Here is a 19,157-nt window from a genome sequence, read left to right as displayed (position 1 = left end):
TCTTATGCTGGAATTGAAAATAAAAAAAAAACAAATCAAAACACCAGCGTGTGTGACTGCTACTGTTCACAGAATTGGTCTTTTCGAGTAGAAAAGTGGAATATGAGGTATAAGATAGGTTTGTATAAATGTGATTTTAAGTAAAACAGTCTACCAATGCTTGGAAAATCATCTTACAAACTTTATATTCCTCTAGTATCAGGAACAGTGTGGCCAGCAGGTCCAGGGAAGGGATTCTGCCCCTGTACTCAGCCCTGGTGAGGCCACAGCTTGAGTCCTGTGTCCAGTTCTGGGCCCCTCAGTTCAGGAAGGAGATTGAGGTGCTGGAGCAGGTCCAGAGAAGAGCAAGGGGGCTGTGAAGGGATCCAGCACAAGTCCTCTGAGAAGGGCTGAGGGAACTGGGAGTGTTCAGTCTGGAGAAGAGGAGGCTCAGAGGAGGCCTCATTGCTCTCTACAACTCCCTGAAAGGAGGTTGGAGCCAGGGGGGGGTTGGTCTCTTCTCCCAGGCAGCTCTCAGCAAGACAAGAGGGCATGGACTTAAGTTGTGCTGGAGGAGGTTTAGGTTGGATATTAGAAAGAATTTCTTTACGGAGAGGGTGATCAGGCATTGGAATGGGCTGCTCAGGGAAGGGTTGGATTCTCCGTCCCTGGAGATATTTAAAAAGAGAGTGGATGTGGCACTCAGTGCCATGGTCTGGTAACTGCAGCGGTAGTGGATCAAGGGTTGGACTTGATCTCAGAGGTCCCTTCCAACCCAGCCAATTCTATGATTCTATGATTCTATGACTGTGGAATGTTACAGGATCCTGCTATAGCTTTGTAGCAGCTCAGGGGTAGGTAATGGGAGCACACTGGAATGGGAATAAACTGGTGTCATCTCATCCTCCAGGTCTGTTAGAGGTGGTACCGCATTTCATGTTCAGGTTTTTTTATCATACATTTCAGTATAGTTACTAGAAGTACTATAAAATGGTACAATGCATTAAAATAAAGTGCGAGTTTACAATGAATTAAGGAAATATACTATTCTTATATAAAACTCCTTCTGCTCTATGGAACTGGTAAATTTTTGTTTAATCAAGTCGCCAAACTGGGTTTAGTGATTAAGTTTACTCCTATTGTCAAATACTGAAAATCTGAGATATTTTGAGTAGATTGAAGACAGCTATAGACCGTAACACTGCTTGGCATCATTTATGATTGCTGCTAGTGTATCTTTTTGCAGTTTTATACACATATTTAGTATGAACATCAATGCATTTTTCTGCAACATTTAAGAAAAAAACACAAAACAACCCAACGTGATGAAAGTAGGAAAATACTGCTTTGCTTGCAGTCATCCTGTGTAATACACCCTAACTTTAACAGAGTTTTGAACTGTTAGTAAAACATCTCTACTAACAGATGCTGACTAGAAATATAGATGCAAATCAGGAGATAAAAGTAAGAATCATGAAAATGTTAGAGATATAAAGCATCAGCTTTTAGATCAGGCTTTTTTTTTTTTTTTTTTTTTTTTTTTTTTTTTTTTTTGCTTTTTTTTCATGTATTGAATGTCTGAACAGGATTAAAGCAGGACTAAACCCAATCAGCAGAACAGCTTTGACAGGACTGGGTGTTGCTGATGAATCAATCTATGTTAAAACAAAGATTTATTTGCAGAACAGTCCCTTTTTATGTTGGCAGAGAAACCCTTCAGATTGATTTAGGGCATTGAATTGGCTTCACTTTATTACTTTCTCTGTGCCTTTGGCACTTAAAAGCTGTAAACCTGGGTTGGGGCTGAACCCATCAGCAAAACCGCATCAAAGTTTGCCCCTGTCCTGGCAAACTTTTTTCCTGATTTCTTCATACAGTTGGCTTGAGTGTTGCCAACAGCCTTCCTAAGTGGCAGATGGTGCTGGGGGAAAGGAAAACTTAGGTTTCCTGGGAAGGCCATGAACCTGAAGAGAAGCAAGCACTGGCTCAGCATGAAGGTCCCCAGAAAAGCAAGCAGGTGGGTATGCTGGGGGGCATGGGCAGACTCCAGCTGCTCCTCACCACAGCCAGGAGGGAGCCTGTACCCATGGGTGCTGTGTTGCCAGTGTGCAGCAAGGGAGGAGTAGGGGAAAGAGGATTTTGGGTGCCTGAGATCTTTCTGAGAGGATGGCTAAACTCTTTGCCAGGCAAGAGGATGTGCTTTATCTGCATCTTCTAAGAAGATGAATCTCCATCTTCTAAGCAAAGCATGCAAAAGATGGGGGGGGGGTTGCATGTCACTGTCTGCTTAAACAGTCTTAGAAGGAGGGCTTTTAAATTAAATCAGTGCTATTTCTAAGGCTTGCCTCTTGGCAAGCCAAAAAAAAGAAAAAAGATGAAGCCAGCATTTGAAATGCTGACATATTTTAATGAAAATTTTGAGAATCCACCTGTGGAAGAATTGAAGGAAAGAAATATGTATACTTGTCAGCTTCAGACTTCAAAGTCAGTGTTTAAATGGAGTTTCATCTAGAGGTAAAGGCATATCAACAACCTCTGCAAAGTATCTTAGTAGTAAGGAAGGCATTTACTCTTTCACAGATTGATCTGTAGGATTCTTTAGATCTCAAAATACAAAGTTTTAGATTGTATTGTCTCTTGTGATGGTGAAAAGTAGCATCAAATGGTAATTCCAGAGCTGTATCCAGTGAGGATGGACTCGGAATCTTATACCATCATTTCAACTTTTATAACAAAAACAACTAATATAAATAATCTTGCAAACTAGCCAGATCTGTGTTGCTTCTCACCTCAGCTGTTTTAATGGCGTCAGAACTTGTAGAGACCCTGCTGGGTTTTTTTTTTCTTCTACCTTCCACCTTCTAAAGTAATTTGTACTTGTGGGAAGTGACCAGCACTGAGAGGACTTCTTGTGACCTGCACTTTGTCAGTAATGGCTGCACAAAATGGAAAGCTGTGAAGAATACAACCAACAACCTTCATTAAATTGCCACCATTCCTCATACTGGTTTCATGATGGTAGTTTTTAGAGAACCTGTTTCTCTGCAAAATTTCCAGATGGGTAGGATTCAAATTGCAGTGGTTTGTGTCAGTTTACAAACAGCTGTATCACCCACAGAAGATATTTCTGTTGATCTAGTCATGGTTTAAACTAATGTTGCTCTGATCCCTGATGTATAAAACAGTGCCAAAATGTAGAAGAAAAGGAAAACAAGAACTTAAATACTAATACCACTTTATTTTGCTTCATCAAGCCCAACAAAGCATCCCAGCTGGTGTAGGTTGGTTTATCATCATCATAGTCGTGTTAAGTATAAAAGTATACAAAAAAGGGGGAAAAAAATGTTGCAGTCAAGGAAACCTCAGTTTTGAGTTGTATTTGCAGTGTAGCAAGGGCAAAACTGACCTAATCCTGCAGTTTGTCAGGCTTTCTTCCGGAGTGAAACTTTTCATTCAAGCTTTTAGCCTAGAGCAAATAAGCCTATAGAAGGCATGTTGTTTATATGTATGTATACAAGTATATAGAAATGAGACATTCATTAACAATGATATTTTTTCTAAATACTCTCTTAAAATTATGTTGCTAACATAAACAAATAGGAATTGGCACTGAGAGTGATGCTGAGAAATAGAGAATGATTTATTTACTATTGTTCTTTTTTAGTTTTGAGCAAGAGCTTGCTTGCCTTCTAGAACAAATGTTAAAAGGCAAACTTGAGTCTAATAAAAAAGTTAGTAATAAAAAGCAAAGCAAACCACAGTGCCTATAGGACTGGCTTTATTGGAATGTACAGTCGAAACATCCTCTGCAGATATAAGATGTGCTGCTATATTGAGATATGGATAATCAATATATCTCAGAAACATGGTTGCTTTAGAGTGGAAAATCACAATTCTCCGGCCGTTTGTGCCTGGAAGAGTTTGTGTTTGGTCAAGTTTTTTGTCATAGGATTGAAACAGACCTTTTGTAACTCTGCTCTCTGTTCATGCGCGTGTTAGAATAAATGTTTCCTTCTTTCAGGAAGCAATTCAGATTGCCCTTTTTCAGTGCAATTACTGCTCTGTTAAGTTCAAGTAATATAGCATCTAAAAACATTTATGGAGCAAAGAAAAGAAGCCTTTTATTCTAACCTTGCCAAGAGCAGAAATAAAATGAGCTGTTGTGCTGGAAGTGTAGAACTGTGTGAGGATTTGTAATGTTCTATTTCTCGTGGTTTAGTCTTGTGGTGCAGCCTGAGATTTGTGTGATTTAATGAGACTGTGATTCGTTTATCCTGTCAAGCTTTAAATAAAAAACCCTCAAAGCACTTCCTTCCTTTTTTGAATTACGTGTTTTTGCAAGTACGGTATCAAAAGCTGTCTATTAAAAAGAGGAAGGGAAACCAAATACAGTTATGTATATTGACTAGCTTTTTTTGCTTTTTATTTTTGTGTGCGTCTTTATTAGACTCTGAGTAGAGTAACCATTTCTCTGTATCTCCCTTTTCTTATTTTGGGGCATTAAGAGATTCCTGCCATCATGTTCAGTCACACATGACATCAGAACACAGGCATGGTCTACTTCCGAGCTGTGCATTTGCATGGGGAAAGGGATGAAAGCCTTATTCTGTGGGCAGGGAAGGGTCAGTCAGGCTGTGCTTAAGATGGACAGTAACTTCTGCTTGTATTGTGGGTCCTCAGGCACCAGCCTGTAGTCTGGAGCATCTCTGCATGGCATAGAAGAGTGGAAAATACGCGCAGCTATTTTGGGTGCTAATGCATTGCAAAGCTCAGTCTGAGGGTGCCCTAGTGCAGAGGAGCAAGGGCCAGGTTCCAGGTGTTGAGAAGTGCAGAGTCCTTTTTCCCATATCCAGGGATAGTGGGAAGCAGAGCACTGACCAGGGAAGGGCTGCCCAGAAGGGAAGAGGGAAGACATAGTGCAGGTCCTGCTGCTTACTCAGACCTCCCACCTGATGCAGGAGCACGGTGGCCTCTCTTCCATCACTTTCTTGGGAGAAATTAGGGTAGTGTGCTCAGAGTAACAGGGCTTATCCAAAGGAGAGGGAAGGATGTGATCATTCTGGTGGGAGGAAGTTTTTGCTTTCAGTTCTCACCCCCTTGGTGGCTGTGTCCCTGCCTCTGGCAGGTGTTGTTTTGCTCTCTCGTTAGCACTGTGGCTGTGGTTTCTCTTCAGTCTTTCTGCTGGTCATCCCTACCTTCCTTTCCTCCATATGGCTCTGCTTCCTTCCCGCCTGGCCCTGTATCCCAGCATCCCAGCCTTCTCCCAGCTTCCCACAGTCTTCATTTCTTCCTCCCTGTCATCAGTGCCATTGACCTCACCTCAGCAATTAAAAAAGAAAAAAACAAAAAACCACCCATGTTAATAAAGTGGTTATGTATTAACAGATGGTGTGCAAGTGATGGCTATCAGTCTGGATGGCCTTGTTTCTACACCTGGCTTTTAGCTGCTGCCAGTTTGCCATCTCAGCCTGCAGGCCAGGTGCAAATGTGTGGTGTTTGTTTGTCTTTCCAGGACCCTGTGGCTGATCAGGTCCGCTGGGAACAACTGCAGTTTCTCTTTGACTTGCAGCTTACAAGGGGGAGCAGAGATGCAGAAAAAACATTGGAGCAGTGTGGCCTGATCCACGAGGATTTGCCTGTGTAGAGAAACTACTGAGGTGCAAGAGTGCAGCCAGCTGGGGTGGGTTTTGGACAGAGCTGAATCCCTCCATCATTATCCTGGGAAAACACACTTGCAGTGTCTTTGGATATTTCCTGTGGTTTTATAGTGATGTAGATAAGAGTTTAGTTCCTTTTCGTGATACCTGGATCCAGAGGCAGTGCTGTGGCAGCTGAAATACAACTGGTAACTGCAAAGCATCCAGCTGGTAATTCTGCAGAGCAGAGAAGATCCCTTAGCTAGGGACTAGGGGCAAAGTGGCAATTTCTGCATCCATGTTGCATGGTGGAACCAAATGTTGCTGTTTGCTGCAACTCAAAGGAGCCTTGAGCTGTTGCATCTCACTGTGAACAGGGCACAGCAAAAATATGGCAAGAGCAAGTGGCCAAAAAAAAAAAAAAAAAAAAAGAGGTCAGAAGTAGGTTGGGCTGAGTGTGGGTAGTTCATGGCTGTGTGAGGGGCGTCTTGAGAGGCTGTAGGGGCTGGTTTATGTTGTGAATATTGCTTAGTTTCAGCACACTGTGTGACTCTTCTGCCCCTTTGTCAATTTTGATTCAAGAGCCTGGAGGTGACTGAAGTTGTTCTGAATTTCATATGCAGTGATATGTAGTGCATTTCTATAGAAACCCTCAGTTACACTCACAAGACTGTGGTAAGCTCATAACCAATTCATAAAAGACAAAGAGTTTACATTGTCTCCCCTGACCTGAAATTTGGGAGGAAATCCTGACCCAGGGCATTGAATCTTTGTGTGTATCAGAGCAACAGCTGCTGTCACAGCTCATGAGAAAAGATGCTCCAAGTTGGGTAGCTAGAAGTTGACCCAAGAGATGCAGTTAGTTGCTTCGAAGCCTCTTTTCCCTGGCCCCTGATGCTGTGTTGAACATTTCCATTGGCACTGGGCAAGTCTGCCTGTGAAGGCTAAGAGCTGGTACAGTTATTTTTACATCCCTCCTGTCAGCCCACACTCAACATAACCTGTATGTGGTCCCTGGGCTGCGCAGGCGGTTCTGTGGGCAGTGGGAAAGTGATAGCTGGCTCCGGTGCCAGGCAGCTTGAACTTGATGATGGAGTGTGGAGAGTGGGTATCAGATGCATGAAAGATAGCTTTGACCTCCCACTAAAACCTGAAGATGTATGTGTCTAAGCCCCCATGCTCCTACAGAATAATCTAGGACACGTTCCTTGGCAGAAACCCCACTGAGCATTTCTCCAGCTGCTGGGTTGCCAGCTCGAGTGAGTTTTACTGCAAGTCTCGCTATATTTGGTAATTTTCTTAGAGCCTGAGCTCTTGGAAATGGGTCATTAGTAAAAACATTTTTTTTAAAAAAAAAGCCACTTCACCCCCACCTCCTTTAATGTGAAAGTTTTATCAGAGGAACTGGGAACAGATACATTGCCTAGCTCCATCCCCAGAAGCAAACAAGAACCTGAGACTTTGATTTGCTTGGGAAGCTTGACTCACATTTAAAGGGTAATTCAGGTTAGCAATTCCAGCATTTACATACCTCCCAAGGAATTTTCCCTAAGATGATAACTAAACATAGGTTAAAAAGGCACTGAACAAGATTGAAAACAGAAAAAGAATGCTACTTCTGAGTTGTTTGGATATTTCCTCTTTGTTTCAGAAGACAATTTCTTACTTTGCCACAAATAATACTGAATGCAGCTTGACTCTTCTTAAAATAACACTGAACGAAGGAACCAGATGGATCAGGAGTAACGAGACAGTTGTCCAAAAGAGATTCATTCATTGGGAGGCCTAATCACAGCCCCTAAGACAAGTGCCCAGCCATCAACAGACTAATACACATCTTTTGGCAGCCACTGTTCCCCACAGGCTTGACTGTTGCTGCCTACTGTATGGCTTGCACCACAGAAATGATGTGATGATGCTAAAACCAATGTGGCACTTCCCACATGAGAGGATGAGCGTGTTTCACCCCCCCGTGGAAACGCAGCCTCCAGCTGTCTTGCCCTATGCTAGAGGTTTCTTAATACCCTGAAATTAGCTGACTAAGAGATGAAGGAATCTAAAGGAGCATTTGCTATATGTTCAGGCTGTCTAAGCTTTCCATCAAATAAATCCTGGTCTGATTTTCAGCCCTCTGGGAATGGTTGCCCACAGCTAACATTTGCTACCCCAAATAACCCCGAGGTGACCTTCTCCCTGCAAAGCTTCAGCCAAGAAAAACCCTATTTAACATAACAGTGCACAGCTTAGAACATCAACTTGAACCATCCTGACCTCTGAGCTGCTGGGGTCTGTGCAAATTAATTTAACAATAGACAGTGTTGAAAGGGAGGAATGTTTCAAAGGAATTAAAAAAAAAAATCTCCCTCATCCATCTCCTCTAGTTTTAGAAATAGTCAGGAGGCCTTCTTTAGAAAAATTAAAAGTGCTCCTTGTTGTGAAACAATGGGCTATATAAGGGGAGGGGGGAGCACATTGGTTTCTTGCATTGTAGCCTGGCGAAGTAAAATTTCCCATAAAACGGGTTCTACTTTTGGAAAATCAGCTTTTAATTTCCATTGAGGAATTGTCTTTATTTCCTGGGATGCTTCAAGGATACTCTCGGGGTTTGCCTTTCTTTTTCATAGCTGCTGCTAGTGCTTGTATTAAGCAAATAGGTAAATCTCCCATTTCTGCTGACTTCACTGCTTCTGCTGACTTCACCTTGCCTCTCGTCTTCCATGGCTTTCATGCAAACAACCAGACTGGGTTAGGAAAAAGCCCCACTCCATATGGCAGCTGGAGCTTAAATCAGTTAATGATTGAGAGTCCATCAGAAAGGAGATAAGAAGGAAAAGGAGGTCTTCAGCCTCTGGGTCAAACAGACTTAATACATCTGCTGAAGGCTGGGTTGCATAAAGTCTGGGGTGTTTTCTCCAGGTGCGGACTTATTCCTCTGGTCCTCCTTGGCAGAAGCTTTCCCTACAGCAGTCTCGTAAGTAGGGAGGATTATTATGGCAAGGGGTTTGGGGGGGATGAAGGTGGAGGCAATGAACACCATTAATGATAATTTTAAAATTCATGTAGAATTGATTTGACAGCTTGAAACCTGTACGATGAGCATAGATGAGAGAGGTCCAAGTTGCTTCCTGAAGCATCTAGTGGACTTCAATAATTCTACCAGTGAAACCATCTGTTTTTTCTTTATTTAGCCAATGTAATTCATCGTGATCATAATTTCTGGTTTCTTACACAAATGTTTTTCTTTCTGTAATTGAGATGAGCTTCTATCAGGAACTCAGGGCATGAGTCCAAGTTCATCTCCAGGTGGTATCCAGGGAGATTCCCCAGTGAGCAGCAGTGGGGTCTGCCATTAGCAAGGAGGGTGGTAAGTGTGTGGAGGAGCTTCCTTTTCCTTCCAGACATTCCCATAGCCAGCGACTGTGAGGTGTGAGAAGCTGCAGGGGCTGAGGGGGAGAGGACTGAATGTTTAGTGCAGAGGGAGATAAGATAAACTGATATTTTCTTGGACTCACTGCAGCTTTCCACACACAGCCTTCAAGATCCTGTGAGGTTGTAGGGGTCCTTTTGCAACTAATACAGTAATGACCTTGAATTCGCTTCCAGCTCAGCTGTACTGCTGGAGGACAAGGCTTTTCTTGTGAGCGAAAAAACATTAAAGCAGCACAGAGATTTGCCTGCATAGCTCCGGTCTTCAAGAGATCTGAGTATCCTTTCTGAGGCCCCTTTTGCAACAAGGGATTGTAGATAAGCTTCTGCAGTAGTTAATGTGTAAGGTTTTTAGATTTATTCTCACTGGTGTCTCTACTTTTGCTTGCAGTGCTGACAAATGTGCTGCAGCATGCTGATTTTTCTGTTTTACACAGATAATTTTTTGCTGCATGAAAAAGGTAACCATGCATGCTCTCATGTGCATGCCAACCAAGACAAGTGTGCTTCTACTTATGACTTTGTGAGTGTTGGGGGGAAAAAAAACCCCACATCCTTTGCTTTGGTTTAAAAGTAATTAATAGTGCAATTCATTCCTTTTTCAGATTAGAACCTGAACATCAAATTTAGGAGTCCAGACTAATTCTTCATGCTTGAGGCAGTGTGCTGCACCAAACAGATGTGATCACAGCCTATTAGCAATTTTCATAGTCCCACACCTGAATTAAGACTAAACCCTTTCTGTTTCTTACCAGTTTATGGTGATAAGAATTGGGACAAATTTAGGAAAAACATGGGATTTTGTTATGGATTACATTTAAATACTATTCGGAATTCTTGGTAACTTCTTCCTTTTTATCTTTGACTTCCTGCAAACTTGTCTGTTAAAAAGATTCTGCAAGATGCTTCCTCTGCAGATCCTATAAGAAATGTATATTCAGCAGGAGAAACATCTGACTGGGCAAAGACTAACTTACACAGTGGTTTGGAAGCCACGTGTTGAAAAGTGCTGGGGAAACACAGCAGGGAAAATGATAAAAAGGGATGAAAGCAGTTCAGGCGGGTGAAGAATGCTGATTTAAAAATGCAAACCATCTGAACAGTGATGAGTGGGCAGGTTGCAATAACTTCAGGGCAGACCTAAGTTGCACAACAGTCATATACTGTAAGTTGACTCCCACAGGACATAGCCTGTAGTGATTTAAAATTGGAAGGAGTTGGGGGGGAGCTTCAAGATGCTGCAGAGAGCAATATTGCAGAGTGGCAGGCTGCAAGTAGGAAATGGGTCAGTTGGAGTAATAGTTGGTTTTTTTTTTTCCCATGTGTTTTCATGTGAGCCAAGCCAAATGTGTGTAGAGCACAGGGTTATTTCACTCGTGGGGTTTTTTTTTTTTTCCAGTGTACTAGAAATTAACACCTTTACAATGACATTTGGTCATTCAAATGTGATATAAATCCTCTCACTGGACACAGCGTTGAGTCCCACAGTCAGCTTGCTTTTTTAAATATTCTAGGCTTTGCCTAGATCATGAAAATAGACTGTGTTTGGAAATGTGATGCTGTGGCCTCACATTCCCAGGAGGTCAGCAGAAATGCTAGCCCAAAAGTATCCCTGCTAATACCACCTGCGGTTTGTTCTTGCCTCTGCATTGTGGTAGGCAATCTCCTGTTTGTCCTGAAAGAACGAGATGTGTTACCACACTAAGGTAGATAAAGGGACTGACTCAGCTTAAAAAAATCCAAACCAAACCAGAAGAACCCTCTAACATATATATTTCCCGCCCTAAAATCCTGCTATATACATTTTACCAGTCCAATTTGTAATATGCCCGCCTCATACCCAGGGGATTTTGGTGGCAGCAGAGTAAAAATCATGGAATCATAGAATTTTCAGGGTTGGAAGGGACCTTTAAGATGTAGGAATGAGAGAGCAGAGAGTGACTTAGACCAGTGTTATTACTGCTTTCTTTTTGATGTGAAAACAGCCTTAGTTACAGCCTCAGACTAAACTTTGAACTCAGCTTTGATGTACTTTAGCAGCTTGCAGAAAGGTGGTAGTGTATGGTGACCATGTTTTTTTGTCCCTGCTCATGGTCAGGTATCAGCAGGCAGTGTGTTACCAGAGGTGTGTGAGATGTGTGGGCTTTTCAGATCCGGGGTGATGAGATGATGGCTCCTGAGGCTGTTAATGAAATCCGAGCCTGCCCCCACTCCCTCTTTTTCCCTTTTCTAATCACAGCTGCCTTGTACAAGTGGCTCTTAAATTGTACCATTGAGTGGTCATTGAAATAAATGAGGTTAGAAATAAAACCTCTGAAGAAGCGGTTTATTTTTAATCCAGATCAGGTAAGTGATCTGTCACTAAGTAGTGTAGTACACTGACTTCCACTGCAGTGTAGCAACTGAGGCTGATGATGTCTGTAGTGCAGGGGGCTGAATGATAAAGCTTATGGTAAAGAATGGCTGGATTTTTTCAGCCAGCTTTGTTACCAGTGCCCACACCACTTGATTATACAAGTGAACTTGTGTAAGGGGCATTGTGTGTGTGATGGTCCAGCAATGCATTTTGTATTTGCTTTGGAGTGCACCCACTTCAGTCAGCCTTTATTTCACCTTGAACCATGTAACCCTCCAATAATACTCCAGCTATCCAAAATCCCCACAGGTATCAGTAGAGCTCAGTTTTCCAGTGCTTAGGTCTGACATTCCTTACCCACTGCTTCCATGCAAAAATCATTATCCTAAGCACATGTATTTAGTTAGTTGTGCCATCCATCCTCCTTTTTGGAAAATGCAGACCCCTCATGCCTTGGCATGCAGAATTCCTTCCAGTCACCTCAGCATGCGTGCTGCATCCATAGCAGAGGTACATCAGATGTTCTCTTATTTGGGTCTGATCCTGGGCTGCAGCAAAAGATGTTGCCCACTGACTCTGTGCCATTTCCTGTCATCTGAGGAAAAGCAAAGGCTTCCCTCTCACTCACCAGTCTGATGCCTTTCCCTATTCTCCCTTGATGATATCCACAGGGCTGTGGGCATTGGAGGGATGTCCAGTTGAGAGCTTGTGCCCCCCTGCCCAGTTGCACAGAGGCTTGCCCACACTCATTCCATGTAAGGACTTTCAAGGGCAAAAAGAAGACAACTAATACTGTTCCCACTGTGCATACAGCCAGGCATGGCTTCTGCTTTTGCTCTCAATGCTATGCTCTGTATAGCAGAAGCAGGCAGGCACATGATCTCCCTGAAGGCAGGATCCAGTGTTACTGTAGAAACTGGCCACCAGCTTCTTTTGTAGCTGGCAGCTGTCACTGTGTGGTTACAGCCAAAGTGTGTCACTCCTACAGTGTCTGCAGGCTCCCAACTTTGCTTCTGAATCCTCTGTGCTACAGCTTGGAGATTAATTCTGCACCTTCTATCAAAGCGTGTTAAGATATTTCTGAATTGTATCTATTTTTAAAACCGTTCTTGATTAATATTTGATGTTCTTTCCAGGTTTCATTTTCCTTCACCAATCCTTCAAGGCACAGAGGAGCTGCTAAAGGCATTGCCATGAAACCTAACTTGAAGCAATGGAAACAACTCATGCTGTTTGGGATCTTTGCATGGGGTCTGCTTTTTCTGGTGATATTCATCTATTTTACAGATAGCAACACTGCTGAACCAGTTCCCAGTTCCTTTTCTTATATTGAAACTAAGAGGCTTTTGCCCCTTCAGGGCAAGCAGAGAGTTATCATGGGAGCGATACATGATCCATCATTCTCTGAAACCATTGATGGGAATGAGGTACTTCTTAATGAAGATCTCTTAGGTACATTTAAATCGGGGACTGGAAGTATTAAGAAATGGACTGATTTGGAAGATGCCTTTAGGAGTGAAGATGAGTTTTTTTCCATCCCAGATAGGAAGAAAATCAAAAAGTGCATTCTACCAAGTGAATGATGATTATTTATTTGCTGCTGGTCAGCCTCGCTCACACAACCACCTTGAAGAGATAGCCAAATTCATCTCAGCCAATGAGGAAAATCCCAAAGTAAATATTTTACAGAACAACTGGAGCCATCGGAGAAGAATGAGGAGAAGGAGCTCAAAGCACAGGAGAAGCCAGATGCTTGACGAATCTGATGACTGGGATGGACTCTATTCCACAATGTCGAAATCCTTTCTTTACAAGCTTTGGAAAGGGGATGTCTCTTCCAAGATGCTAAACCCTCGACTGCAGAAGGCGATGAAAGATTATTTGAGCACCAATAAGCATGGGGTGCGGTTCAAGGGGAAGCGAAACTCCAAGTTGACAGGAGACCAGCTATTCTGTGAGCTGAAAGAAAGGGTGAATGTGAGAACAATAGATGGCAAGGAGGCTCCCTTCTCCACTCTGGGATGGGAAAAGCACGTTCCCCAAATTCCACTGGGCAAATTGTATGCACATGGCTTTGGGAGCTGTGCCGTAGTTATGTCTGCTGGTGCAATACTGAACTCCTCTCTGGGGGATGAAATAGGTGGGTGAAATGCATCTATTCATGTGCATACATATGTACATGTGTGGATTCATGTCTGTCTTTCAAAAGGTTCATTCTTCTCAAGCAGAGGTCTGTAAGGCCTGGTTGTGGTCTCTCACCAGCATTACATGAGTGTGAGCTTATGGACTTCTGGGAAGCTGTTCACTTTCAGGACGGTGTAACTGAAAAGAAAATCAGGTCTGAAGTCATAATTTGATTTCAAAAAAACAACGATGCTTTCTTACCATATTACACCCTGTAATATAAAGGAAGCACTGGCTTCACCGTATATCAACATGCCATACTTGACATTTTGCTGTGGTATGTGTTTATTTTTTTGTATTAGAGCTATGTTCAGGCTTTATTTTGTAAATCTGTGTTATACTTGATATTTTGCTGTGGCTCATAGAGACACTTCTTGTGGTTGCTGTCCTGGAGTGAACGTTGTTTCTGTGCCAAGAGGCAGTGAAGCATTTTCTTCAACTTCTACTTTCTAGAGTTCACAGACATACAGAATTCAGACCCGTGCCCTAGGGTAAAGCCCCATGACCTCTTTTCTAAGCATGAATTTAAATGAGTTCAAGTATCCTCTCCCATGTTTTTTCCATTGTTGAGCTGAGTCAGTGAGGTTATAGATGTGCTGCAATGTCAAAACTGAATTCCCCACTTTATGGTGGGAGTTTTGTGGTAGCTTATTCAGGAAAGGGTTGTAGAGCCGTAAAACTAATTCAGGTCAGTTCTATTTTTTCTTTTAAAAAATGAATGCTACTACTCGTGTTAATGCCTCAGTAGTTCTTTTAGTAGTATGTGTGCAGTATGCTAGGAGCACTGAAAGAAGGATGAAATCCATGTTCCAAACTTGCTTCTAGAACAAGAAGAGTTACCTCCTTCAGCTCTCTATAAAAACCTTTTGATGTGCTCTCAGTAATCCTCCCGTCTTCCAGGACTTCACATCCCAATGCCTACTTCATCGTACTGAATCATTTCTTTGACACAGATGGGTTTCTTTTAAATCTCTGGGATATAGTAGAGCTGCTATCATCATCAGACTGCTCTAATAGGCTTCCAGCACTGCACGGGTGCCTGACCAGCCTGCAGCTAAAATCACACCAGGGTAACCCCAGTTTCACAGGAAGCATCACTGATTTATAAATCTTTGTGGAGTGAAATCGCCTAAGAGTTACTCCCTTCTCCAGTGTGTTATCCTTGACTGAAACCATCATCTTCTATCACTGTTCCCCAGTACATTCAGATTACACTGGTGTGGATTAGCACTGTGCAGAAGAATCCATCACACACGGTCACATACTTACGTGTTTATGTATTACAGGGTGAATCATCACATATTTGCAGCCCAGGTATGGACTGGGTGCTTGATGGAGTATTTTGGGCCTGGATGGTCCCATGTGTACCCACAGAAATTGTCTGAGCACAGAAAGCATATGCCATTCTCTGAGGAAGAGCTTTTGATGTAATTGGGGAATTGTCATCTTGTGCCCTCTAAAAGGAGGAGATACTCTTTGGAAAGGCCTGCACTGAAGTTTCGTATCTCCTTCTACCTGTTGTAGATGACACTGTGTGGGGCAGCAGGAGTCACAGAAGTTTTTTTTCTAGGTGTCTTCCAGGTCATGGACAGGTACTTGTGCATGTAGAGAATTTGGGCCAGAACTGTGAGGGAGAGCTTACTGCTTAAAGGTCTGGTGCAAACCTATGAGTCTTAGTGGTCAACACACTCCTGGGAAGTACTAATACACTGGAGACATCATGCCAGTGTTTCCCACTCCAAATGGGGAATGAAAGTTTCAGCATCCATTTGTATCTTTATCCCCTTGAGGAAGAAGTTATGCTTCCCCTGCAGAGACCAGATAGCATGGGTTACAGATGAGCTCTTTGCTGTGCCTTTCCACCTCCCTTTTAGTCCTTGAGAAGAGTGACCAAGAAGAGAAGGAACAGACTACAGGATGCTCTTTTTTGCTGGGTATGCACAGCTGTAGGAGAAGACTGATCTCTGGCACCAGGGCTACCAGTGCTTGGTGGAAAATGCAACCAAACCTACCAGTTTAGAAGCACCTTGGGCAGCTGGTTGTGCTGCTGCTCTATGGAGTCAGCCAGGCACCCATTCTGAGCTCCTCCATGTCCATGGGCACGGCAGAGTCAGCATCATGTGGGAGGTGGGGAAAAGCATCCCATGGACGAGTTCTGGCTTTTAGGCCGTGAACTGTACAGCCTTGGTGGATGGAGTTGCTACAGGCAAAAGGCTTTTACTGCTTATTCTCCTGAAAGAAGGAAAAAAGAAAAAAAAAAAAAACCAAAAAAGGCTTGAGAGCAGCAGTATAAGACCTTTCTCTTCATGGGACTTTAGCTCCCTCTTCTGTGCTCTTGTTGGAAACGCAGACAGAAATCTTAGTTTTATTTCTGCCTTTTGCTCTCCTCCCTTTCAACCCTCCGGTTGTTTTTCAATGAAATTAGTTGGGAAATACTGTGCAAATACAGCAAACACTCTCATTGTGATCATGCTGTTTAATAGGAGACCCAGTTATTTTGGCACCATCTGCAATCAAAATCAAAACTTTTTATATCTTTAAACTTGTTATCTCCAAATAAGATTAAAATCAGTTGACTTAAAACCAGCTGTTATCAGTGTTGGGCTGTGTACTGATCGTATATTTCATGGTGAAGGAAAGTTTTTTACTCTTAATACAAAGAACCAGCATGGCTAATATTGGAAATGCAGCACACTGTCTCTCAGTTAAGTCAGTTTCATAATACAATTTCCATTTCCCATCCAGTTCCTAGTACTCAGTCAACAGATGGTCAAAAAGTTGTCAAATGCTGGTCCAAATTGCTGTTCTTAAATCTATAAGCAGGTTTCATTTGCTTTGCTTTTCCTTCTCAAAAAAAGTGAAGTACTTTGTGTCTGGGACTTCATGTTGTGCAGCTCCTATGCAGTTAGTGCTTATGTTTAGGCAGATTATGTCCAGGTATTGAGATTTGGTTTGTCCCTGCACAAGGATGTAAGAAAAAAATCTCACCTTCTGAGGAGCTGAGCACAGTGGGCATTTGGCAAAAGTCTCTTTTCATGTTAAAGCAAGAATGAATGGCTGGAAGATCCCAGTTTGATAGGATCAGGCTGAAATCCAGTGAAGCATCTTGGTTATTTTTGGAAACTTCTGCCTCCTCCATTTTTGAGCTACAGATGACCACATCTGAAGTGACTAAAGATAAACAGCTGAGTAAAATACCTATGGGTTACACGCCCATTTTGACCTGCATCATACCCTCTGCTTCCATTGATAGAAGGGATAGAAGAAATCCAGATTAGAGGGCGATTGAGGAACTGTGTTTCTGGGCAATGGGTATAACTGTCTCCCTCACACCTTTTTGGGCTTTGAGATCTCTTTAAAAGAAGCACTGGGAGACTGATTATCTTTTGTCCAGCAGAGGCTTGCACATAGTGTCTACCCTTGACCCATACTTGACCTATATCTGCTGACTCCAAGGTCAACAGCTCATGGGGAGACTCTGATAGTTCTGCTCTGTTAGATCTTTGCTACCAAGGGTTTCTGTGTATGAGCAGGTTTGTGGTCTGACTTCCCTAACCAGACTCTTTAAAACTTGTATTGGCCTTGAGAATCAAGTACATGGTATGATTAATAGGTTTGAGTTGCTTTGTGATTTTCAGGTATTATAAAATACTCTGAAGCACAAGCTGAAGTGTTGTTACTCATTCAAATCTGCGATTAGATGTCCTTGCAATTACTGTGCTTTTACATGGAGTAATTAATTGTAAATCTTTCATTAGAAATAGCTAGTAATTGTGTGTGCTGGACGTAATAACTTTTCCACAGTAAGTTCATCCAATTAATAGAAATATTTAAATATAGCAAGCTACATGAATAGATCATTCTGAACTTTTTTCTAGTGGATTTTAATAATGTTAACATGGCAGATGCAAGAGGATTTTTCTCTGCACATAGTAGGATGTTCAGCATCCTTAGCATATCAAGATTAGGAGAAATGTGTTAAGTTTTACATTAGCTTAGATAATTTGTTTTATTTTGCTGTCATATAATCCTGAGAAAAATAAAAATTACTCCTGCATTTATGCTTCTAGATTCTCATGATGCTGTTCTAAGATTTAATTCTGCTCCAACACATGGCTATGAAAAAGATGTTGGAAATAAAACAACCATGCGGATCATTAACTCTCAGGTAAGACCTTCCTTTCGTAAATTCAAGTCAGTATCACTTCTGTACAATATGACATTGAATTAATAACTTTTGAGAATGTGTTTGCTAATCTGGGAAACAGGTAGTGATTTAACAGTCATGATGCAGAGCAGGTTAAAGTTCTCCCTTACAGGGCTGTTCCCACTGCTGCCAGTGTAGAATGATTGCAGTAGCTACTTGAGATCTTTGTTTTAAAGAATTTGTTTGCAAAGTTTCTCATTTCTCCTACATCAGAAATGGCTCTGCAGGATGTCAGAGGCATCAGTACAGAAGACCATCACCACACAGCCTCTGGGATCTTCATAAAGCCTGAGCTGTGGGGATCTCAAAGCTCGTTTCTCATATTCTCCAGTTCCCCAGTTACTTCCTTGCTGGAAGATGAAAAAAGTGAAAACTGAGTTAAATTGTCTTAATACATAACTTTAGCAAGTCATTGCTCTTTGGAATGAGCTAGTGAAAACTTTTAGTGTATGCTGGATATTACATGTAAGCCGAGTTAATTCATCTGAACGGAAACAGAAATGGGATTTTCTGCATATGGCTGGCAAAAAATAATTGTACATTGAGCTCTAGTGACACCTTATGGTTGAGAGTAGTTTTTGAATTTTGAAAAAACTTTCCTGAATGGTCTTGGGCAAACCAAGCCTCTTCCCTCTTTATGAAGCACACCCAAAAAGCAACAACAGAATTACTGTGAAATTTTAAGACATGTCCAAATCATGAGTTTACTTAGTCAACACCAGTTGTGTGGTTGGCCATGTAGCATGCTCTTCCATCATCTTACATGAGACAGACTGATCCTTGATGAATGAGAGCAAAATTTCCATTTCCTGTTATTCTTAAGAATTTGTTCTTTTTTTTTTTTTTTTGTGCTTTAAGTGACTGCCCATGCAAAGTCAATCTTCAGTGGGTGTGTTCTCTGTATGTTTTATGTATGTTCATGTTGTTTGCCACCTTGGAGAAGACTGTTCACTGTCATTCCCTTCACACTTGTTTTTTAGCTCTTTGGGAGGCTGTAGGACAAACTAGATCTTTGATGTGATCTGGGTCAAATATGCCACCTTTCCTTTTCTCAGGGCAAGAAAGCAGAAATATATTACTCTGGCTTAGGTGCTGAAATCCGTGTACCAGAGAACATTGATCTTAATGTCATTTGTTTTACTTCTTGGGTTTTGTTGGTGTTTTGTGATTTACTGTTAGCCAAAATGTCATGGTGCTCACTGTGCCTGAACTCCTGTGCCAGGCTAGGAGGAGGATATAGGAACTATCAAGTGGACTGATCTCAGTAGGGTCCCTCTATGAGAGTGAGAGAAGCCATCAGGGAGTGATCTGAGCTTTGTTAGTCTCTCTGAATTTGCTGGGGAGCTAAATGGGTAAATCAGCCCTTCTG

The 19,157-nt window shown here is 42.1% G+C and overlaps 1 protein-coding gene across 1 annotated transcript in view; it reads left to right on the top strand.

Annotated features, from left to right (window-relative positions):
- Positions 1 to 8,499: 8,499 nt before the first annotated feature.
- The window catches only part of ST6GAL2 (ST6 beta-galactoside alpha-2,6-sialyltransferase 2), a 29,633-nt gene continuing 18,975 nt past the window's right edge, over positions 8,500 to 19,157 (top strand). The window contains 4 exon segments of the mRNA XM_008496368.2: positions 8,500 to 8,590; positions 12,534 to 12,923; positions 12,925 to 13,537; positions 17,652 to 17,749. Coding sequence (XP_008494590.1) covers positions 12,591 to 12,923; positions 12,925 to 13,537; positions 17,652 to 17,749 — 1,044 coding nt within the window. The 5' untranslated portion in view covers positions 8,500 to 8,590; positions 12,534 to 12,590.

The sequence above is a fragment of the Calypte anna genome, chromosome 1 (assembly GCF_003957555.1).
Source record: "Calypte anna isolate BGI_N300 chromosome 1, bCalAnn1_v1.p, whole genome shotgun sequence".
Classification (NCBI taxonomy): Eukaryota; Metazoa; Chordata; class Aves; order Apodiformes; family Trochilidae; genus Calypte; species Calypte anna.
The sequence above is the reverse complement of the archived record's forward strand: the minus strand, read 5'-3'. Positions and strand labels throughout refer to the sequence as shown.